Source organism: Mirounga leonina, unplaced genomic scaffold (genome assembly GCF_011800145.1).
Source record: "Mirounga leonina isolate KUSES-001 unplaced genomic scaffold, KU_Mleo_1.0 Mir_114, whole genome shotgun sequence".
NCBI lineage: Eukaryota > Metazoa > Chordata > Mammalia > Carnivora > Phocidae > Mirounga > Mirounga leonina.
The window spans coordinates 37,914,208-37,939,036 of record NW_023270265.1 but is presented as its reverse complement, the minus strand read 5'-3'; the positions used below and the strand labels follow the sequence as shown (position 1 = coordinate 37,939,036).

The 24,829-nt window shown below is 38.1% G+C and overlaps 1 protein-coding gene across 1 annotated transcript in view; it reads right to left on the bottom strand.

The window, feature by feature from the left end:
• Positions 1-380: 380 nt before the first annotated feature.
• Positions 381-24,829, bottom strand: part of TDRD1 (tudor domain containing 1) — a 40,984-nt gene continuing 16,535 nt past the window's right edge. Inside the window, exons 5-25 of the mRNA XM_034987262.1 lie at positions 24,053-24,158; positions 23,294-23,357; positions 22,272-22,376; positions 21,860-22,042; positions 21,219-21,362; positions 20,494-20,665; positions 19,350-19,436; positions 17,491-17,658; positions 17,257-17,364; positions 16,223-16,393; positions 14,399-14,641; positions 13,889-14,026; positions 11,206-11,316; positions 10,276-10,446; positions 8,136-8,411; positions 7,260-7,379; positions 6,064-6,180; positions 2,243-2,410; positions 1,214-1,441; positions 556-602; positions 381-473 (exon numbers count right to left, since the gene is read on the bottom strand). Of these exons, the coding sequence (XP_034843153.1) occupies positions 381-473; positions 556-602; positions 1,214-1,441; positions 2,243-2,410; positions 6,064-6,180; positions 7,260-7,379; positions 8,136-8,411; positions 10,276-10,446; positions 11,206-11,316; positions 13,889-14,026; positions 14,399-14,641; positions 16,223-16,393; positions 17,257-17,364; positions 17,491-17,658; positions 19,350-19,436; positions 20,494-20,665; positions 21,219-21,362; positions 21,860-22,042; positions 22,272-22,376; positions 23,294-23,357; positions 24,053-24,158 (3,020 nt within the window). The remainder of the gene's footprint in view (positions 474-555; positions 603-1,213; positions 1,442-2,242; positions 2,411-6,063; positions 6,181-7,259; positions 7,380-8,135; positions 8,412-10,275; positions 10,447-11,205; positions 11,317-13,888; positions 14,027-14,398; positions 14,642-16,222; positions 16,394-17,256; positions 17,365-17,490; positions 17,659-19,349; positions 19,437-20,493; positions 20,666-21,218; positions 21,363-21,859; positions 22,043-22,271; positions 22,377-23,293; positions 23,358-24,052; positions 24,159-24,829) is intronic.

Genomic DNA, 24,829 nt, shown 5'->3' with positions numbered 1-24,829 from the left:
AAAGAAAAGTGCTAAACATTTTTATAGCATTATGCACAAGTGAGTTCATTTCACATCTAGACACAAAGAATTTGAGGCAAAGTTTTATTTCACAACAATTTTTACAAGTCCCTCCATGTTATCAATAACAGGAGCATTCAGAATCAAACAACAGTAAGGTGAGTGAGTGGTTGCAACCTGAACACCCCTGGACTTGGTCCCATTAGCAGAGCCAAAGTAAGATTATCAAATTAAATCTAGGAAGTCAGCAAAAACATTACAACCAGAACTCAGATCATCAGGTCACAAAATAAAGAACACATCATCAGTTCTACCCGAACATGCCTAGAGATGTCCTGCTGATGGTTATAGAAGTGGTGAAAACATCAAATTTAACTTACTTAACTTTTTAACAATTTTTTCATTTCAATAAATTTATTTTGATTGGTTGGATTGTTTAAGAGGAAGAGAAGAATCTGTTCGTGTTTTTCAACCTATGGGTGAAGAAAAAAATAGTATTATTTAATTTCTAAAAATGTAAGGAGTACACTTTCACTTCAAGGAAATTCTACCCACTTGTTTCTGTAACGCTGTGCAACAGCAATTCATCCTGTGCGTCCTTTCTAGAAGCAAATACAAAAAGCCATTGGAGAACACACACCATAATTAACAAAAAAATTAGGCATGGGTTCTAACTACAAAGGACTTGATCGATTAACTTCTCATTTGGGCTTTAATATTCTCTACTACTGCACCCTGGGTTTCACCAAATTAACGGCCCCATCTCCAAGGTTTTAAGTCTTTTGCCTATCATATATGGGGTATCTCTTTGGCCAAGGGTAGGCCTGCCAAGTCATCATCTCATGAGATATCCATAAGGTCCAATCTCAAAAATACAAACTCCTCTCCTCCTTTGGTCATGATCGAAATTAAGTTGGAAATAATTCTGAATGCGAGACATTTCTGAAGCTCTCAATATTAATGCTATCACCAATGTGATCAACTATGCTGCTGAGCCTAAGCTAAGGAAAATCTGGCCTGGGAGGTCTGCTTCTATCCAGTGGGTCCCCTCAGGGGCAATGCAAGTCATACCTTGCCACTGGATTTGCAAGGGGGGGGCGGTTATAAAGGGAACATGACCACAGAGAGTAAGGAAAAACCAGGTCACCTACATTGATAACATCTGTTTTTAATTACACTTATATCTGTCATTAATTAAACTTGAAAAAAATACCTGTACTTAAAGCACTTTGCTTTTTAGATGTGATGTTTTTTGCCAGACCATATGTCACCAGCTTTTCAGCTATACTGATAGTACCATTTTCAGAGCATTTCTCAACCGACACTGTATGGACATTCTTGATAATTCCTTTTACAGAAAGCGTTACACTCTGATTCAACATGAAATTTTTAAGTAGTTCTATTACTAATTGAGAGTAGCTTCCATTCAATTCCATTAGTCCTGGGAAAACAACTGAGTATTAATCTTTGAGTCCCTTAAAAAAAGATAAATATTTACATATATCGTCTAAAGACAATAAGCAAAGTCTCACTTTAGCTGGGCTTAGGTATGCTTTGATATACAATTGCTGTTGCATTAAAAAAGTCACTCAATAGATATTCACTGATCCCTATTATGTGTCAAGCACTAATCTAGGTCTAGAGGGCATAAAAAAGACAATTCTCTGCTGCCAGGGACATATGTCTGTTATAATGGGAGAAGCAAACAAAATTTTCCAACTCTTTGTCCGAGGCAAAATCAAAGCAGACTACGAGGAAATGAGTGAGCGCTCATCTGCTGGGACCACTAGTTAATGAAATCAGGAGTAAGGGTAAAAAGCTACTTTAGCGTTCCCATTCGCTTTATTCAAACACCAGCTGAAGAGCTGAACATGTGCAGATACAGTTCACAGAAAAGTAGTCCCAAATGGTGTCATCTCTGGTCTCTCAAGAGAATGGCATGACAGAGCGGACAGACCCTCAGGTAAGGGTCAGATGGCCCAGTTCCCCCCCGCCCTGCCACTTTTAGCTGTGCAGCCTGGGGCCACACACAATCTCTAAACAACAGTGGGTAACAATGTAATCTTTGTGAGAATGAAATAAGGGATGAAAGATAAGAATTTTTTTTTGTAAACTCTGCTTGGTATTTAGAAACCTGGGCAGTTACTGAAATGCCCACCTGATTCAGACATGGGGCTATAAAACAGAGGAGAAAAAAAAAATCACACAGATATCCCAATTGGAAAGTGACTTAACTGCCTACCTTCAAGGGAACATTTAATAATTTGGAAAGGAAGCTCCAGGTGGCTGGTGGAAATTGGCTGCACTCTGGAAAGAGGCAGAGTTTCAATGTTTCCATAGTCTGCATAGAGTACTTTCACATGAACATCTGATGCCCCCAGAACAATGGCACGGTACCAGAAGTTGTCACCTGAAAATATAATGCAATCTCAGGTAAGAAGTTACATGCAATGACCCCCTCCCTCCCTTAAGATGGTTATTCACAGTTACATTTACATCAGTGAGAAATTCATGCCAACATTTCTGGTTAGAGTCCAGATGAAACAAAAGCATCACCTCCACTCCTTCTAGATCCTACTAAAAAGACAATTACGTGATTAAAAAGAAAAAGGCACAAAACCACAAGGATAGAGGACAAGAGAGAAGACAGTATAATATTGGAAGCTGGAAAGCAGATGGCAGGAATGGAAATGATTTAGCAGAGCTCAACCAAATCTGGCTATGGGAAAGCAAAGCAACATCTTCCTTGGCATCTTAAATCCCCAAGCCCTAATAATTAATGCATTCCAAAGTAGTAGTAAGAATGGAGCTGAAAATGAGGACTGGGTAAAGAAAGCAAATTTATTTCCCAAGACAACTGAACAGACTTTAGTTTACAAACACATTTATAGGTAATACTTATTTTTAAAGTTGCTGAAGAGGATGATCAGTTTTATGTTCACGTGTTTTAATAAAACTCAGAATGCCCTCCCCATTTCAAGGCATCTGCTCCTGCTCAAGGGCAGAAGACTAGAGGTTTCTTCTCCAGAGAGGATGAACCAGGTAGACTACCGGACTCAGGAACATGAGGCAACACAGAGGAAGTTTACCGAGAACACTGTTGGGGGACCTGTGCACACCAAGCAGGAGACCACCATCCCAAGGCAAATGCACTTCAAGATACCAACAGCAGGAGTCCCCAGGGAAATGGCAGGGCCCCATCACCCAACAGTAGAGGCCACCAGTGCACAAGCTCTGCCCACACAACAGCTTCCGATTAACTTCTAAGTGCCCCATCGAAGTGAGCAGCAAAGGATCAGCAGGCATCTGAAGAAACCTTCCAACATGGCAGAGAAGACCAAACCAAACAGGAACTCAAAGAAACAGGGAGAAGACAGGGACAATTAGAAGAAGGATATTAACACCCCCAGACAAATTGATTTCCATCCTTGAAATAAGAGCAAGTCAGTATTGGGGCACCTGGGTGGCTCAGTTGTTAAGCACCTGCCTTCGGCTCGGGTCATGATCCCAGGGTCCTGGGATCGAGCCCCGCATTGGGCTCCCTGTTCGGCGGGAAGCCTGCTTCTCCCTCTCCCACTCCCCCTGCTTGTGTTCCTGCTCTCCCTCTCTCTGTCAAATAAATAAATAAAATCTTTTTTAAAAAAGAGCAAGTCAGTATTAAAGACACTTGAAAAGACAAACAAAAAAGCTATTGAAACTAGAGATGTGGTATCAGAAGTGAAACACTCAATAAACTGGAAGATAAAACTGAGGAACTCTCCTGAAAAAAATAAGCAAAAAAGGTGAAAGAGAAAAGAGGAAACTTAGCAGAAGAGTTTCAAGTCCAACATTAGAATATTTGGAGTTCCTGGGGCACCTGGGTGGCTCAGTCAGTTGAGCGTCCAACTCGATTTTTAACTCAGGTCATCATCTCAGTGTCTTGAGATCGAGCCCAATGTGGGTCTCTGTGCTCAGGGGTTAGTCTGCCTGAGATTCTTTCTCACCCTCTCCCCCTGCCCTTCCCCCTCCCCCTGCTTTCTCTTCAAAGTACATAAATCATTTTTAAGACACTGCTCTGTCCAGTGATTTAAGACACTTAACGACTGAGCCACCCAGGTGCCCCTAAATAAATAAATCTTAAAAAAAAAAGAATTGGGGCACCTGGGTGGGTCAGTCGGTTAAGCGGCTGCCTTCAGTTCAGGTCATGATCCCAGGGTCCTGAGATCGAGCCCCGCATCAGGCTCCCTGCTCAGCAGGGAATCTGCTTCTCCCTCTCCCTCTACCTGCTGCTCTGCCTACTTGTGCTCTCTGTCAAATAAATAAACAAAATCTTTAGAAAAAAAAAAAAAAAGAATATTTGGAGTTTCTAACAGAACAGAAAATGAAAGAAGGGAATAAAAAAATTTCAGAAAACTTTCTCAAAACCAAAGCTCATCAATTCCTAGACTTAAGGGCCCACCCATTAAAAGTGCCCAACACAATGGTAAAAACTAATGCCAAGTCCCAACATGAATTTCAAAACATGGAATGAAGAGATTACTATAAATTCCAGAGAGGGGGAAAAAAATACGTACAAAGTTTGGAGAATCTAAATGACCTCTCTTTTGACCAGCAACATCAACAGCTTTAAGAAACCATAAAAGTAGGGCACCTGGCTAGCTCAGCTGGTGAAGCTTGAGACTCTTGATCTCGGGGTTATGACCTTCAACCCCATGCTGGATGTAGAGATTACTTAATAAAAATTTTTTTAAAAAGCAGTGCCTTCAAAATTTTAAGGGAAAGATGATTTCCAATCTAGAATTCTATATCTAGGCAAGCTATCCATTAACTATTAAGGTAGAATAAAGACTTTTTCAAACATGGGAGAACATAGGGAGATAACAGAAAATTTATCTTACACATACCTTTTCTCAGCTTCTGGAGGATGGGATATACCCAAATTTTAGAATAAATCCAAAGTAAGGATTTCAGAAAACAAGGTGAGATGAGAGAGGGAGAAACTGAGAAAACATGGTGGGATGGGAGGGAAACCTGTGAAACATGAGGGAGTAGTGCTGAAACAACCCCAGTAAGATGATGAAGGGAAACGTCCAGGGTGATGGTTCACGTCTAGAGGACAAGCAGTCTGGCTAGAAGGTCAGAAGGCAGCAAGTGCTGGTAATATAACAAAAGCTGATGAAGTACATGAGGTTTCACTGGGAGAATCTGCACCAATGCAGAGAACTGGAGATAATCAGAGAAAGTATACAGAATACAGCAATGTTGTAGTGTACTACGTGGCTAGGCTGTGAATAGTGTTTATGCAATTCCAAGAAAGTAACAGAGAATACTTATCAAACCAAAAATTGTGACATATTTCTATAAGGAAGAAAGGGAGGGAAAGTGTAGATCCCGTTATCATACAAAAGAAGAGCAAAACTAAACATAATACATTTAACCGTAAATCTAAATTTAAATTAAAAATTTTTTTAAATGAACTCTATGTGGGCAACAGACCGAAAGCATTTTAAATCGGTTGCTGGCAAGAGGAAGATGAAATTGGCCCACTCACAAACTTTTGGCACACACGGACATTTCTTTAAGATGCCTACAGAGCAATATGCTTCTGGAACTTACAAAACAATTTATATCCTTTCTGCCCAAGAATATTCACTCCAAGTGCTGTTATTACAAAAAGAAATTTGTTAACATGAAATATTAAACAACAGGACAACTGTTAAGTGTACCTGATTCAACAAGTCTTTTTAAGGCATTTATTCCTTTTTTAGTACATTCATAAAGTTCTACAAATTATTTGCAACTCTTCCATACATAAATGTTATTGGTCAACCATATACAGTAGAGTTTCGAGAGCTATCTCAAAGTACTGACAGATTTGTAGTTATCTACCTATATCCTTACCTAAATATAATCTATGGTTATAAAACAGAAAAGCTGGATGACCCCAGCACATGAATTAAACCTACAACCTTGCTTTTAATTTAACAAAATGAAATGTGCACCTAATATAACAGAATACACAAGATTTCATGTAAAAGAAAACAAAACATTTCCCCTTTAATATTTTACTTAAAAGAACCTTACTGGTGTATTTGGCACAGCACGCATCTCCAATTTTGGGTCTGTAAGACACTCGGCTTTTCTGAGTATTGCAATATTCTAACAATTCAGCTGTCAATATACACAATCTTTCCTGATCTTCTGAAACATAAAAAAGCAATCTTTTGTGAAGAAATTTTCAATGCTGTTTAGACAGTATACAAAAACAATGTCAAATAGAATCACTCAAAAAAACCTGTTTACATTTATATTTTAAGAATACATAAAACCACTAGTGGTTACCTTGTACAAAAGGGATCTAATACTGGGAAGGAGTAAGATGGAAGCTTCTGGAAAGCTAATTTCTAGATCAGGGTGGTTATACTAGTGTGTTCACACTACAGAAACTTATTAAGTCGCACTTTCACGATTTTTCGGTATACTTTTCAGGAAGTGTGTTATAGTTAATGAGATTAAACAAAGTACTTCTAATTCATCAGGATTCAATAACCCTAAGTCCCTGCTTTCCACTGCACAGATTAAAGATGATGATTTGTAATCCTGGAGATAGATTTAAGAGCACTTGTTGGTATCACCACAATTTGTGGTCTTACAATTTGAAACAAAGGTTCACTTTCTCAACCTTCAAGTACCTGCAATTATTTTGAATAGCCATCACCCAACTTGCACTAACTCCTTCTGACACTACAAGGATAAACTCAAATATACTGAAGAGATTTAATTATAAACTTCCAGGAAACAAGAAAACATTTATATGCTACTTTTCTTCAGGATTAGGCCCAGTATAAAACATTTCTCTAAGTTTCTAAGCTGTAGTATTACAGACTGATTTATAAAGTACTTTTTCAATGTAACAAATTTTCTTAAAAGGTGTAGACAGCTAGCTTTGTAAATGCAATTCAATATAGATAGTATCTATTTTTAAAAAGAAATTATACAGCAATTAAGGAAACTATTTTCTTATAAAAAGCCGGAGATGAGACTGGGTTGGGTAGGTGCTAAATGCAGGGCATTTCCCTTCATGTTCACACTGAACATGTGTTTGTATAACTAAATATGCCTGAAGTGTTATGATGGCCAGTTCTTCCTTAAAACATTGAATAAAACAAAAATCACCAGCCTCCCCCCTTCTCTCTCACTTCCTAAAGAGTTCAGATAAGCGCTTTCATTATACAGTTAAAAAGATAAGCATAAATAAGTCTCAAATTTTGGTTTCTTACCTGGCATCTCATTTGGTAGAGCATAAAACAAGTGTGGGTTTACGATTTCTAATATGGTTGCTTGTACAGTTTTATTAATTGGCAATTCTGTCGTCCTCCACTGTTCAGCTAAAGAGATGGCTGAAAACATACAAAACAGATCTTGTATAAAACAGATCAAAGTTGTTATTCTCTCCCAGTTTATTCAATTTATCAACTGAATCAACATTCACAAATTCCTAAAATGAAAATCTGTATTTTCACAAAACAATCTATTCAGTTTGAGGGATTCTGTATTACCAAAAAGGCCAAACTAGAATGAGAATCTTTGACCTGCTGCACTCATGTATTATTTCTGTAATATATTTCCAATTCCATAGTATATTTAATATAAACCTTATAACTGATTCACTCTTCAGGGGATACATAACTGTACGATGCAAGACTACCTAATAAATAACTACAATAAAAATGAGTACAGTGTTTAATAAAACCACGTTTCAATAAATATTCTTTTTTTTTAAAGATTTATTTATGAGAGAGTTTGCATGAGTGGGGGAGTGGGGGGCAGAGGAGGAGATGGAGACAAAGAATCGGAAGCAGACTCCACACTGAGCCAGGAGCCGGAAGCAGAGTTCAATCTCACCACCCTGAGGTCTCTCACCAACCTAAGGTCTCTCACCACCTGAGCTGAAACCAAGAGCTGGATGCTTAACCAACAGCTCCCCCCAGGCACCCCCAATAAATACTAATTTTAGTAACCTCTTATTAACCTATTTCCACAAAGCATGTTTTCCTACAGAAAAACTGCATCATTTGGCTAGAAAAATTTCATAGCCTATAAAAGCAAAGGATAACACAAATTTAAATAAGGAATCAATGGTTTAAACACGTTACCTTGAAGCCCCAGGACATCAACTTGAAGATCACGTTTACTAACGGGTCTGTTATTTGTCAAGTCTTTACGTGGCGAACTAGTTTTTAAAACCAGATGTTCATCAATCAGAACATCACTAATTATTCTGGGGTAAGAAGTGGAGAGATCAATGAGCTCAATTCCCACTCCCTGTCCAGTGACTTCAACCACTCGGGCTTGGAGTTTTATCCCTGCAACGCACATCTGAAATCTTGCTATGGCTTCTTCAGTCCAGTGTTTGTTTCTAGGCTGTATATCTGGCAAATAAGAATAGCATTAAAAAGAGTTCTGTGCCCAAGCTGGATTTTTGCCTCAACAGTACCCGGGACTGGTCCTTGTCAAGTGTTCATTTGGGTCCGTGATTTTGAGTATCTTTTTTTTGCAATGTTCAATTACATTTCTACATCTTCTATGCCTGAGTCACAGATAACGCATTTGTATACATACTACTAGGGTTTTGGAGCCTCGGAAATTTTCCTTGTTTTCCCCACTAATATATCTTTACCTGGCATTTTTCCAATAGGCAAAAATAAGGTTAGAAGCCATTACTGTGTTCTGTTATATATAAGATGATGAGTTACTAATTATGCTGGTAGAAGATCTCAACCATACACCTTCACTTCTGTGGGCAGTTTTCTAATGGTGATTTTAAAATCTTATTTTAAACTACTTAACCAAAAATTATTTTTCTGATAACTCTGGCTTATACCCTTATTTTTGGAAGAACTCAAACTTGAGTGTGCATCTCAATTACCTGGAGGGCTCAATAAAACAGATTTCAGGGCCACACGCTAGAATTTCCAATTTAGCAGATCTTGGTTGGGGACTAAGAATCTGCAGTTTGAATAATTTCTTAAGTTGATGTTGCTTGTCTGGGGGCCACATTTTTTTTTTTTTCAAAGATTTTATTTATTTATTTGACAGAGAGAGAGAGAATGCACAAGCAGGGAGAGTGGCAGGGAGAGGGAGAAGCAGGCTCCCCGTGGAGCAGGGAGCCTGATGTGGGACTCGATCCCAGGACCCTGGGATCATGACCTGAGCCAAAGGCAGTTGCCTAACAAACTGAACCACCCAGGCACTCTGGGGGCCACATTTTAAGAAGCATGAACATAAAACATGGTAATTAAAAATAATCTGAAACATACTTAGTGTAGTAAGTAGAAAGAAAACCTGCAAAAGGAAAAATAAAGAGCATCTATGCTGCCAGACATGAGCACTATTAACATCTTGGTATCCAACCTCCCATAATTTTCATGTGCATATGGAAAGACCCACATGCACATACGAGTTTCTTTTATAAAGAAACCTTTCAATAATAATAGCTCTTATAGATATATGCCAGGGAGTGTTAAGTGCTTTATATTTTTCATCCCTTTTATTCCTAATGACTCTTGGAGGAAGATACTGTTATTTTCCAGATGAAGAAACAGAAGCACCAGAGAGTTTGAATCATTTGCCTAAGATTCCAGAGCCTGTCCTCGTAATCACAATGCCATCCTGTATTTCTTTTACAACTTGCATGTTTTATGTACCTCATAAACAATTCTTCATTACCCATGGTTAACATCACTTTAATGACTGTGTGGTAAGAGGAAACACTTAAATCGAACTTTGCATGTCAGAAAAATTCTGTTTCTAAGAATTCATTTAATCCTCACAACAACCAACTGAAATAGGTACTACTACTGTCAATTATATGGATCATCATTTAACCAATCCTCTGTAATCGGCTATTTAGGTGGTTTTGCTATTATTAACAGCAGTATAGAATTTCCTTGTAGGTAAACTGTGAAATTCCAAGATCATTTCTTTAGGATAAATTATTACAAGTAAAAATGCTGAGATAAAAGGTAGGAATATTTGAAGCTCTTAAGAAATCCTGCAAAACGCCTTCACACTGGTTTTCACTCCCATCTCGAGCACAGAAAAGCAGCTGCTTCCCTACTTTAATATCAACACTGAACATTTCGGCCCGTATCTTCAAAAGTACATTCCTAAATTGTATAATATGAAGCAGGATCTTCTAGTTCACATGTTAAAATTATAGATGTTAATATTTAAAAGTACGTATACCCTAAGTATTAGAAGACAGTTGAGAAAGTTTCTTATTCTGCACCATACCTACTAACCAGCACCGTATTCCTTGAAATGGAAGTTTTAAAAATTTGGATGGGATCATTTGGAGTTCATCTGCAGTAACTTCTTCCATGTTCCCATAATCCACAAAATGGACTTTAATGTTTCCATCCAATAAGATTTCCTTGACTAAAGCACGATACCAATTACCATCACCTATAATTAACACAGAGTTTGTAAAACATGGAACATTATTTCCCCTCTCTTAACATTTGAAATTTTCATCTTCAAAAAAAAAAAAAAAATCCTTTGTCTAAAGTAACTAAATAAATTTGCTCTCTTTCTTTTAGATGATGACTTTTTCATTCAGAAATCCCCAGAATTCTCAAAATCCATTTTTTAGAACACATCCAAAATTTTTATAGCACATTTTGACATCAGATGTAAATTAAAGATTCCATTCATCATGTATCCAATAAACAAAATGTGAAAGTGAAGGGAAGACTTCATAACCTTGAACATATCTGTCAATCTGGAAATCTTACAATACTCTAAGGACAAACTGTTTTACTTGGTATTAGTAAAATAATGTAAAGAGCAAATAGAAAAACACATGCAATGAAATTAAGGTGTTTCATAAAATATACTTTCAAACTAAACATGCACGGGGTGACCAGAAAAAACCATGAACCTGCAGTGAACAGGTTTCCCAATATCTAATTTACTTTAATATCAGAAATTCTGGAAAGAAAAGCATTTAACAAATTTTAACAAAGTTGAAGTAAGAAAGTTTCATTTGGAGGTTCCTTGTTACGAAGAGAAGAGAAAACATGATACTTTAAGCATTCATTTAGTCTTGTGAGAAATATTTGCTTAAACATCAGGAAGAAAATACACATTAAAAAAATAAGGGCTGAATGTCAGGAAACAAAAGTCTCTATCAATGAAGTCATGATTCTATCAACTGCAACTTACCTGCAAAAGAAGCACAACATGGTCGCCCTATTTCGGCCTTAAAATCACTGGGCACCTTCTGCTGGCAATATTCTGCTAGTGACTTGTTCAAATCATTGAGTTTCTTTAAAGCTGAAAACAGAATACACATACAGCATTCAATATTTTAAAAGCATGCAGAATACAGATCTTCCTCTAAAGTTGGGAAATGTTCTGATCATGCAATCTCAGGTATATTCCCAAGCAACTATTAAGTACACACCAGATGCTTTTCTCTTTTCCTTATTAAAAAGTTAATTGGGAAAATAAGTCGTTATTAGTTAATGCTCTTAGTAATCCCCTACTATGGCACTGTCATCAGCATACCAGAGCATGAGCTTTGCACTGGGAGAAGGAAACTGTGTACAAGCCCGTACAGAAAGTGACACACAAGCTGTACAGAAGGAGGACACATAAGCACTAAAAGGATGCACAGAAGTCTGCTAAGGAAACGCAGAGAGGTGAGCTGTGTGTACTAAAGCTTTTATAGAGAAAGAGTACAGACAAGGAGAGGGTACTCCAGAAGGAAGAAATGGCTCTGAGGCAAAGTACAGAATTAAGCAGCCAAAACTTATTTGGCAGGAGCAGTTTGGCAAAGCAGGGAAGGTAAACCACTGAAGAACACAATAGCCATGTGCTGGGAAAGATACAAACCATGGAGAGCTTTAAAATGCTGAGGGGAGCCTGGCTGGCTCAGTTAGTTAAGTGTCCAACTCTTGATTTCGGCTCAGGTCATGATCTTAGGGTCCTGAGATGGAGCCCCACATCTGGCTCCCTGTTCAGCGGGGAATCTGCTTCCCTCCCTCTTCTCCTCCTTCTGCCCCCCACCCCCCGCATGCTCTCTTTCTCAAAATAAATAAATAAATCTTTAAAAAAAAGAAGAAGAAAAGACTATGTGAACTTAGACACAGTGGATAAGACATAGTGGAAAATAAAAGTGCAAAAATCATTTATAATATTTTACCATCTATGCCTACATAAACAAGGATACATACATACAAGCATATTCATAGAAAAGGTACTTATTATTTATTCTGAAAAGATTTAGAAAATTGAGAAAGGGACTGGGAAACTTACTTCCCACTATACATTCTTTTTAACTTTTGAATTTTGTACATATGCTTGTGTAATCACCTATGAAAATAAAAACTGACTTTAAAAATTTTTAATTTTATACTATATGAAATAGTGGTCAATCTACTAGATGATTCTGAAAGGAGGGATAACAAATCTCACAAACTGGGAGTCAGACAGGGACTCAGGCACCAAGTTTAATGTCCTCATTTGATAGAGAAGAAAACCAAGATTTAGAAATATTAAAATTAAGGATGCTCACCACAATAGCTCAAATGAAAAAGAAGGAAAATACAAGTGTGAGGATGTGGAGAGACTAAAAGTCTCAAACTGACAGCTGTCATAATCACTTTGCAAACTTTTTGACATTCATTGATCAAAGCTGAAAATATAAATACCCTTTATGATATGGTCAGTAATTTCATTTCTGGGTATATATTCAAAAGAAACACATATCCATGTGCACCAAATTTGTATGGAAAAGTTCACACCAATATCATTTTATAGATCAGAACTAAAAATGACCCACATGTCCAACCTTATAAAGAAATAAATTTGCAGTGTCATTCACACAGCGGAACACAAGCTACTGCTACATATAAAAATGAAGAACTGACCTCACAATGTGAAAAAAAGGTGAGAAGGCACACAAGAGTACATACTGTATTATTACATTTACATAAAGTTCAAAACCAGGAAAACTATGCTATTAGAAGGCAGGATAGTATTTACTTTTTTTTTTTTTAGATTTTATTTATTTGACAGAGACACAGCGAGAGAGGGAACACAAGCAGGGGGAGTGGGAGAGGGAGAAGCAGGCCTCCCGCGGAGCAGGGAGCCCGATGCGGGGCTCAATCCCAGAACCATCACGACCCGAGCCGAAGGCAGACGCTTAACAACTGAGCCACCCAGGCACCCCTAGTATTTACTTTTTAAAGAGAGAAGGGGTAGTAATCAAAGGAGACATGGAGGAAACTTCTGGATTACTGGTAATGTTTCATTTCTTGACCTAGATGTTGGTCATTCAGTCTTTTAACTTTGTGATAATGTGTTATGCTGAACTATTTGTGCACTTACGTATATTCATGTTATGCTTTAATAAAATCAACCGTTTACTTTTCAAAAATGAATTTAGAAGACATTCTTTTTTTTTTTTTTTTTAAGATTTTATTTATTTATTTGAGACAGAGAGAATGAGAGACAGAGAGCATGAGAGGGAGGAGGGTCAGAGGGAGAAGCAGGCTCCTCGCCGAGCAGGGAGCCCGATGCGGGACTCGATCCCGGGACTCCAGGATCATGACCTGAGCCGAAGGCAGTCGCTTAACCAACTGAGCCACCCAGGCGCCCCAGAATTTAGAAGACATTCTAAAAAATGGAAACTGGTTTAAATAAAAAGAAATTTTTAAAAATAGAAATAATGGCTTAAAATGGAATAAAATGCAATTAAGTGGAACCAAATCTTTCTCATAAGCAGAAATATTCACTTGGCCCTTCTTGGAAAGACAGCACTTCTATTACTCCATAAGCTCTTCTTCAGTTGTTACCACACCACGGTATTTGTAAGAGAACGAAAGGAGAAGAGTCCACTTACCATCCTCTTGAAGAACATGGCAGTAAAAGTCACCAGGACTGCACACCATACAGACCACAACATCTACTGTTTGGTCAACAGCAAGGTCAACCCATGTCCACTCCAATGGACTCAGTTTTGCTTCTATACCCAAGGGAACTGGGAAAAAAAAAAATGAACTTTTGCAAAATAAATGGTCAAAGTGGGGGGGGAGGTAGGGCTGGTGAGGAATCTGCTTTTGAAGAACTGTGTTTCCAGGGACTTTTAGTGACTTTACAGGAAAGTTAATTTGTATTACAGTTAGCCGAAACTACCTCACTGAATTTCAAAGTCACATTTCTGATTGATCCCTTCAGCTGCCAGGGACCCACAGGTTTTGTTTTTCAGTTTTCCAACACACTCATAATGTATTTAAATGAATGCTTGATTCAGAAAGACAGAAGACACTCAACATCCATTCTTTCTGAGAGCATGAGAACCCACACAAAGCCATCTGGATTCCAGCATGGACATTATCGAGAGCTTACTCACCGCTGGCTTCTTTCATAACACTGGGCTTCTCGGCCAGCACCCCAGTCTCCCAGACGGCAAAGCCAGCGTCTCTGAGTGCCTGAGCAATACTGAGGTGAGGCGTCACAGATTCATCTACAAGCTCCACCAGGGAGCTGTTTTCCAGCTTGTCTGCCACTTTCACCGTGATCATTTTGTTCTGCACAATTTTTTTCATCAGACAAATAGCTTCTGGAGTCCAAATTCCTAATGATGGCTTTACTCCTATCAAAGAATTTTTAAAAGAATATTAAAATACTTCTTATAAAAGCATTTAGAAATTCAGCTTCTAATTTCCACAAAGTTAAATTTAAGGAACCTGACAAAAACCAGAACCAAAAAGTTCCACCTGAGGAGAAGGATTTTCTAATCATTAAAATGAAGGCAAAATTACAAAGAAAAAACCTACAGAAAACTGCTCTACTTCTATGTATACAAACAATAATTCCATTGATATGAAGTGTCCAGAAAAGAAAATCTTGAAGACAGATTAGTGATTGCCTGGGGAGCTAGGATTACTGATGGGGATAAGAAACCTCATCAGGGTGATATCTATACAACTCAGTAAATTTACTAAGAATCACTGAACTGAGACTGAGAATTTTATGGTATGTAAATTATATCTCAGGAAGTTAAGAAAGTCATAAACAAAAGTATCATCAAACAATCCAGAAAGAAATACTGGTCCCTTACAATGACATAAAAAACATCAGCGGCACTTAAACTGCAAAGGCACTTGCAAATCAACAACCCAAGGTTATGCCTAGTCTTTTCATAAGAGCAAGTACCTTATGAAAAAAATGTTCAGTCTCATGGTAATAAAGTAATTGAAATGATTTAGTTTAAAACTTATCAAAATTGACCAATATGAACTAATACAGAGGTATCTATTTGGTGTACCAATGTGTGAAGGAATGGGCTCCCCCGCTCTCTTTCTGGTAGGTGTGTAAACTAGTTCTACCCTTTCTGGAGAAAAATCATAACATATATCACAAACATGAAGAGAAACATACCCACAGACACCTCCATTTCACCTGAGGAATTTTGTAGTACAACTATATTTTGCAGCCTATCCTAAGGAAATGATCTTGGATAGGTTGCAAAATGTAGTTAAAAGAACACTGCTATGGGGCACCTGGGTGGCTCAGTGCGTTAAGCGACTGCCTCCGGCTCAGGTCATGATCTCAGGGTCCTGCTCCCTCAGGTCAGGCTCCCTGCTCAGTGGGGAGTCTGCTTCTCCCTCTGCCCCTCCGCTCTGCTCATGCACTGTCTGAAATAAAATCTTTCAAAAAAAAAAAAAAAAAAAAGAACACAGCTAGTAGCAAAAACCTGGAAATATCCTTCTGATAATAGGATACCAGTTCACGTGAATAGGATACCGGTATATGTGAATGAAGGTTAAGAGGCCAATTTATTAACATGGAAAGAAGCCCTAGCTCCTGGTGGGATAAATTTTATATACGGTAATTTCTAAGCATATGTTCAAACATACTGTTTTTACAAGGAGGTTTTGCCCTACTTTGTGTAAAGAATCAGCTTCTATGATATTTATCAATAATACAGACTATAAATAGCAAAATTAATACTCAATTTCATAACCACAGGCACATTAAATTTTATTTTATTAGAGATAGCAAAGTAGTCCTGTGTATTTGAACTGTTCTATTAAGGATTATTTTTGCATTAAGAGAAGTTATATCCAAACACATTCTTTTATCTTCTGGGTAGTTTAATTTATTTCAATTCTAATGCTCTTACTTTAGGTTTTAGTATTTTAAGAATACGGGGACCACGAACATTTCATACCTGCCAGCACACACTTTATAGCTTGCATTGGCAATTCCAGCAACTTTGGAGTTATGGGACAGAGTCTTGTCAAACTAAGGATTTCAAAGTTTCCATAATCTACATATCCGACCAGTACAGTCTGTTCAGAAGCATAAGCTAAAACAGAGGCACGGTACCACTGATCATCGTCTGAAAGAAGGAGAGATCGGTCTCAAATGATTTTCCAGTGCAGATATACACAAAAACTTTCCCTCCGAAATTTAGAGATGCTCATCTGTAGGTTTTACTTTAATAGAATATCAGGCTTTATTGAACAACGTATGCTTAGTCAGCATTGCTACTTCTGCTGCTCAGAAGCCTTCGACTCCTAGAATCTCCCCTTTATGCACACCTTACTAGACCACTCATGCCCTGGGTGGTCATGACTTACAACAGGCTTGGTCTCCCCCGCAGACAGTTAACTCATTAGGACAGAGAATGTGTCTGGGTCTTGTGAACGAATCCACAATGATGCCTTGATCAAACAGGAACAATTTGCTAAGCGTCAAGCAGGGCTAATTTTAGAATACCTGGCAGTGAGGGTCAACCAGACCCCACCGACCAAGCAATCTGTTCACTGGAGGCCCACTTGCATCTCCCCTTCTGTGAGGCCACTGACTTGTTTCCCTCCAGCAGGGAAGAACTGAAGCCAGTTATCACAGCTGTGCCATGACGGCTCCATGCTTCCAGGCCCTCTTGCTATTCCCAGGAAAACTGGTGAAGACAGGATCCTGGAAGATTCCACATTCACATCCTGAGGTCAACATTATCTGCACCAGTCCCCAAAACTAAAGAGCTGATAAAACAACAGAAACTTCCTTTACCAACTCCTCCAGGATTCACAGGCCCTCTTCCCTTGCACACTTGGATTCAGTTTAACTGTACATATTTAAATGACTGGTGTGCTTTAATTGTCAAACTTCAAATGCAGCCATCCAGTGCAAACTGAAGATTGTTTCATTTATTTTTACTTCATTGTAACTAAAAAAAAATCAGTAATACTCTTCCCTCACCTGAGAATTGCGCACAACAGATATCACCAATTGTTGGATAAAAATCTGAGCGTGGAGGCACTTGACCACAGTACTCGCTAAGAGATGCCTGAAGTTCAGCGAGCTTATCTGTAGATACAGATCACATCGTAAACACAAGAAATACAAATCTACACATCATCTTCTTTTTCACATGTTGAGTCTCTTGAAGGACATAGGTTATCCTGACAGCACAAATCAAGAAAATTTACTTACGTCCGCTTTGCAGCTGTTGACAAAAGAAGTCTTCTGGAGTCTGAATGTGGGCAACCACACCACAAAACTCATCGCCTACATTCAAAGTTAACACTTTCGGGATTAAATCACTTCTATCCACAACAACTTTGTTTTCAGCTGTCATTTTTCCAACATCCTCAAGATCATCTTGACAAAAAACAGAAAAACCAAGGCATTTTGTTTCATTAATTTACTTTTGCAGCTTTTCAGGCCCAATCGTGCTCAACAACTCTGGGCCTTAACACATGTTATTCTTCCTTCCCAGAACACACTCCCAATCCCCCAGCAACCTGGTTATTTCTTGCTCAGTGTAGTGTCACCTTGAAAAGACTTCTCTCCTAACCCAGGTTAGGTGCCCGTCCAGGTGCTCCCAAGGCAGTTTGCGTGCACTTCCTCTCTCATACCATTTTATCATCTCTTCTCTCTGTGTCTGCACTGACCACAGAATACCCTCCATGAAGGCACCTCCACAGACCCTCAGTGAAGCAAATACTGCCCAGAAGACTTTTGTTCTTTCCACTGGATACCTCTGCAACACTTGCTATTATTACTGATAACTTCCTCCTAGAAGCATTCACCCTCCTGTTGCTCTGGCAACTTTGTCCCTATTCTCTATCCACCTCTCCCATCATGGCTTCTCACTCGATGTTGTAGGCCCCAGGTTTAGCTCCCCTTTTTTTCCCCGACTCCACACTCTCCCTAAGACACCACCAGCAGTTATGGTTTCAACCATGACTCCTATTAGACCAATAAGTGTTTGGTTTTCTCCTCTAGATGGCAAAGAATTACTAAAAACTTTTTGTCAGAGTGGTCATACCAAAATTCGTGTTTTGAGGATATCGTGTATGCAGTACTGTAAGAATACAGACAGCAGACAAAAGGTAAAGTCAGAGAAAGTTGTTGCGATAATCCACAACTGGTAAGGATTCCTGAACTAGAAAAATAGTAAGGAAAAAAAGGATTTTAAAAAATAAAAAAGTCATACAAAGGATATTCAGGAAGAAGAACCAATGAAGACTTGGCAACCAATCAGACAAGGCAAAGGACAGGAGGTAAGGATAAGGTAGATTTAAAGATAAGTCAACCTTGTTTATATGGAAGGATGTACCTAATCACAGCACCATTAGCCTGGCAATCACCTCTGGATGAATGAGCAAGAAACAATGAAGTATGTCTGCATCCAAAGTAACCGATAAAGGAACAAAGGAAAGAAGAAAACATGGCAACAAACACATAAAACTAGGCAATGAGACAAATGCTGGTAGCAAAACTTCTTGCTTCTCTTGTTATACTACATGGAAAAACCACATAGAGGGAAAATTAAACTAAGGAAATGTTAACTAAAAACCCTTCAACTTGGGGCGCCTGGGTGGCTCAGTCGTTAAGCGTCTGCCTTCGACTCAGGTCATGATCCCAGGGTCCTGGGATCGAGCCCCGCATTGGGCTCCCTGCTTGGCAGGAGGCCTGCTTCTCCCTCTCCCCCTGCTTGTGTTCCCTTTCTCGCTGTGTCTCTCTCTGTCAAATAAATAAATAAATGATCTTTTAAAAAAAAAAAAAAAACAACCCTTCAACTCAAAGTGTCATGATATTAAGTACTTTATAGATTTCTGATGATCATCATGTCAGGGGTTAATACGGAAGACAGGCAGGGAAGACTAAGATTAGACAATGTACTACTACATGAAAAAAAAGTATCTTTCTTGCATAAAGGTTAAAGAATGGCTATCATTTCCATTAAATGTAACAGTGTGACAGGTCTGCCTTTGTGTATTTAGTAGAGAAGATATTCTTCAATACCTAGAGTCACTATACTGTTCAGTATTAATCTGTATACTCACTTGGATCTGCACTTTGCTTCTTAGAATTTTGTCCCTTGGGTTTCAAGCCATATCCCATTTCTATGAGCACATCATCTAAGAGTTTTCCTAAAAATGATTAAGAAAATGTATCCCCATTGAGATACTATACCAAGTATTAGAAGAAAGGTATAAACATGAAACAAATGAATCACAACCATGTGTTCTAGAGATTATAGTTATTAATACACTGGCCTATTTCTTACCAGCTCAGTTTGTGTGCAAAATACAGTTTACTAATGCCCAGCCTTAAAAATAGAGACAAAATTCCCATTGTCATGTGGCAGAAAATTTTATAAAAATATTTTACCTCAAAATTCTGGATAACATTAAAGGTTTAGTTGCCACCTCACTTGCATGCTTAGTATGGCCACCATTTATGAGAAAAAAAAATTTAGTGTTAAGCTAAGACTACTTTTTCTCAGACATAAAGTATGGCTGAAACAAGGGGTAGCCAGCATGACATAAACTTCAAATTCCTTGAAATACCATCCAGAAGCCTGAGTCATAATACGAAACATACACAGCAAAGAAAGAAGATAGATTTTATATTTAATTTCACAAAAGATTTAACTGAATTTTCTACCAAGTCACCAACAGATACCGGGTCTCTAAAAGTAGAAGAGTGATACCTTGGAAACCGAGATGCAATTATTAGCACACGGTCAGAAGTCACTTTTCAAACACAAAGAAAGGTTTCCATCTCCACACTTAAATACTAGTCACAGTCTCAATACTAACCAAACGCAGTTCTGTGAAGGTTCTTCAAGGAAAAAGCACTCGTGGTGAAAGCATGGACAATTTCGTAAGGAAATTCCTGAATTTTTCTCCACAATGAGCAGAAATCAGGAATGGTGATCCTAACGGCCATATCAAAGGGCTAACACGGGCATCCCCAGAGTAAGTCTGCATCTGGCCTTGAAGCCCCGGCTCCATGACCCCATGCCGGGTCCCTGAAAGACTGCCAACTACAAGCGCAGGGCTAAAGCCATACTTTCGTCACACCCTGAAGGACTTCGCGCGGAGCTTACTTGGCCTCATTTCACATTTCTATTTCTTCTCTGCCTAACAGGTGAAGACTAAACAACACATTAAGTGCTCCATCTAAGAAAGATTTAGACCTTACCTGAACCTGGCAGCATAACATCCACAGCAAAGGTAACCACTTCTTCTTCTAAGATGTTGACAATCTTTATAGAGCAGTACTGCTCCATTAACAGTGATTTAATAGTTTTGACACATTCATTGCTCCAATTCCCCTCTGCTGGGATAACATTGGCCACAAAGCACTTTATGGCCTGAAAGATTTTACGTGAGTTACTAAAAAATTAGTATTTGAAAATGATTTTTTCTAATAACATGAAGATTTTTTAAAGATAATGTATCTGACACTGAAAATTTATCAGAAATCTTCAAGAATTAAGCAAATAAACAATTTTATGTGTAATTATTTGTCTCTTGTGCTACTCTATCCACAGTGCTTTTCCTTTTGGGACTTGAAGCTTAAGAAATTCATGAAAGAATTCTTATCCCTCAAATACATATAAATTCAGGTTGCTTCCAGACAACGTAACAGACATAGAAATGATTGTTTTAAAAGAAGAGATGGATAAGATGTCCCTAAAAAATGCTAAGTTTCTCATCTAAGGAAGTATTAACTAAATAAGGCTTCTTAAATGGATCCAAGAAAGCCAATGAGTATTTATCTACGTTTAGTAAAAGATGAAAAATATACCAATAGGTACTTTTTTATAATACATCACAGAATAGAGCAAATATTGTGACCATCAAAATATTAAAAACAGCTCTCTGGGGACACTATTAGGAATTTAGAAAGTAAAAAAGACTCACACATGGAGGAAATAAGTCAATGTTTCTATTTAGTTGGTGAATTCTGTTTACTGGAATTATTTCTTCATTTCCATAATCAATATATAAGACTTGTGCCTTCTTCTGCAGCATATCAATATCTTGTATTATTACTCTGTTCCAGGTCTGAAAGTGGAATATAATGGTGCTCTGCTTCAAAACCATATTTCACAATTTTAGGCTTAAAAACTCTCAGCCAATCTACAGGACATGCAAAGGAAAGGCTACAGTTCTGTTCTGAGGCACTCAATTAACAAGTTAATCTTCTAAGAATCTGGCTAAGAAATCCCTAAATTTGTCTATTTAGGAGACTTTAATGTGCACAATTATTCCCGGGTTAGCCTAGCCCAGGAGACACTACGACACACTAATGCCTCAGCTACAGAAATAAACACAGGCTGCAGGACTCGCCATCAGTCTGTAACTTAGCAGAAGAGGAGCCCATAAACAGAGCTGGAGGGGGTCACCCAACAGACTTACAATACCAACAGGACAAGAAATGGGAATGTGACAACAGCCTCTGGTTAAGCCAGCAAATGCATTATTAAAAGCTCTGGTGTCGAGTTATAGGACCAAAGTAAATTAAAACATCATAGTAAATAATTCATTTCATCAGCAGTTACCTGATCAACAGTGTACTTGGCAACACAAACTTCCCCCTTAACAGGAATGTAATCCTCCTCCTGAGCTGTATTTGCATAGGTTTCCTTTAAAGTCGCAGAGAGTTGGTTCATGTATTCTAAAACTTCTGAAGAATATAACTGCACGTAAAAGTCATTTGGGTGTTTGAATTCAGTAACTGTACCCTTTCAAGAGACAAAAAAAGTGCAATAATTCACTGAGAACACAAGCAAATGTGAATTTCTTAAAGCTTTCTAACAAGATTGAAAAAAAAGTTATAAGACAGTTTTTGCAATCAATTTCATCAGTTACATTTTGAAGTTATCTTATAAGCTCAAAGTAAAAACAGTAAACAAGGGAATAAAAATCTATAGTTCTTTGGATCTCTGTCTATAGAAATTAAACAACAAATACCTTTATTTCCATGGTTTTCCTGAGTTGTAGACTTCTCAAATCGGAAAACATTATTTTATCAGCACAAATGGCTATTTCTTTAGTAACTTCAAGAGGATAGTCACCCTGGGTTTAAAAAAAACAAAACGCATGAGTGAGTTACTTACACAAGCACGTGTTTCAGGGGTACTGTGGCCACCATTTGCTGGAATTAAGGCCAAAATAGCCCCTGAGGCTTGAATAAGAGAGCAGAGAAATAGTGTATACCTTCAAGAGCCAGTGAAACCCACTGTCCAAAGGCAGTGTACACAGCAATGGGATCACTCAAGAATCAGGCCATAATGGTGATGATAATGTTGAGTTTATAAAATAAAAAGGGGGGTTTACTGTTTTAAGTTTGCACTTGCTAACATTTTAAAAGAATGAATATTTGAGGAAGTCAGATTTTTTTAAGTAGAAGCTAGGACCAGCTAGAGAAGCCTAAAAATTATAGATGAGCTGAGTACTACTGATATTTTTCAGATTATGAATGATTTAGCCCACATAGTTATCTAAATGGAAGGGGGGTATTACAGAAAAAATGCTGCTTCGATACGAGGGCAGTATACAAAGAATGCAGTACACAAAGCCAGAGAACGTGTGCATGCGGGGACCACAGAGAAGAGCTCTCTCTCAGGAATCCAGTGATTTTACACTGAGACACAGGCATCTCATCGCAAGTCCTTCTGGGAAGTGCTGGGCACACACAATGCTCAAAAATCCTCAAGAGTCACCCAATCAATCATTAAGGTGTACAGATTTATTCAATAGGAAACTTTTGTTTTTAAATAAACACTGGTGCAGGGGCGCCTGGCTGGCTCAGTCAGAGGAGCCTGCGACTTGATCTGGGATCTCGTGAGTTTGAGCCCCATGTTGGGGGTTGGAGATCACTTGAATAATCACTGGTGAAATGGAGAAGTCATAAGTATTTTATTTAGCTTAAGTCCTCTTAATTCAATAAAAGGAAATCATTCAAAATTCTAAAGGCAAAAAGTACATCATACCTCATTTTTCACTTGCATGTTCTTTGTTTCAAAAGGTGATTTACTATCTTCACATTTGTGGAAACTGAAATAAAGCAGCTAATTATAATACTTATAGTACAGAGCCAATTAAGAGTAGGGGCCACAATGATTGAGTCTCAATCATCAAAATCCAGGAGAAAAACAGCTTCCTTCAGAGAGTATCACAGTAGTAACAAAGCAAAATAGTCCAAGGCTGGCTATGCAACAGTCTACCCCTGTGTGCGGGCTTGCCTCTTCCAAAGCCACCTAATTAAAGGGACATACACAGCCACGATCTCCAAGCCCCAGCTTTCTTATCTACAAAATGGAGATAATCCCTATATGACCTCAACAGTTTTGAGGATCGAATGAACTTATAGATGTGAAACTGCTTTGTAAACTGGTATATGCCATGCAAGATTTTCATATTTTAAAATCACAATTCATGAGGCACTGTGAGGGTTCTACCTTATCAAAATTCAGGAAAGAACACATGATTAAAAGGCATTCTAAAGCTCTAATTATTACAAACACAAACTTAAGAGTTCTAACTCTGAATATGTACTAATAAAATTATATTCATGAAAACTCAGTCCTAAATTTGTAAGCTCTTCATTTCAGATTTGCATCCTTTATGTTACACCTCAGTAAATAACAACTTCTACATAGTTATGGCCTGCTTACCTCATTTGATCCTTACCACGTCAAAAAAAAAAAAATCCTTTTAAATATTCTCTAATGAATAAAAATTATACTTACTTTTGTTGAACAGGTTTGCACACGATGCTGTGTGCTGACCAGTCCCTTCTCTGGCATGCTATGGAGCAATAGTATGTCTGCTTGCACTGTGAACACCTCAGCGATCCTACAGAACACAGCCCGTAACATCACCAGTGTTTTACTCCAAGTATTTGTTGCTGAGAGCAAGACATTTTCAAAGACCAGACATATCAATCACCATTCTATTAATCACATCAAGAAGACTACTTGAAGAGGATTATGCTGTTTATGATTAGGAGTTAAGATTAAATTCTTAAAGCTCTCTCAAATTGCAAATACGAATGCAAAGGTGAAAATGAAAAGGACAGACTGAAAACCTAACTACCTTAAAGTAGAGCCCAGAACATTATAAAAGGAACAATCAAAGGAAATAGAAAATGTGTGGTAGTGAAAACAGACTTGTGCAAGCAGACTCTGACATGGCTTATTACCTCGTGCCATTAAAAAAAATACAAAACAAAAAACCAATGAAGAGAATCACACCCCGAAAAACCCGGGAGGTTTTTTTAAATAAAGTATTAAAAAATCCTATGAATATACAGGCAGGAAAAAAAAACACATAAAACAACAACAACAACAAAAAACCAGGCTGGCCTTGAATGCTTCTACTCAAAAGAAGAAAAAAAAACCAACTAAATATCCAAATAGCCAGTAAGCACATGAAATACTGCTCAAGATCATTCACTGATCATGAGGGAAATGCAAGTTAAAACCACAATGAGATACCAGTACACACCCATGAGAAGGGCTAAAGTT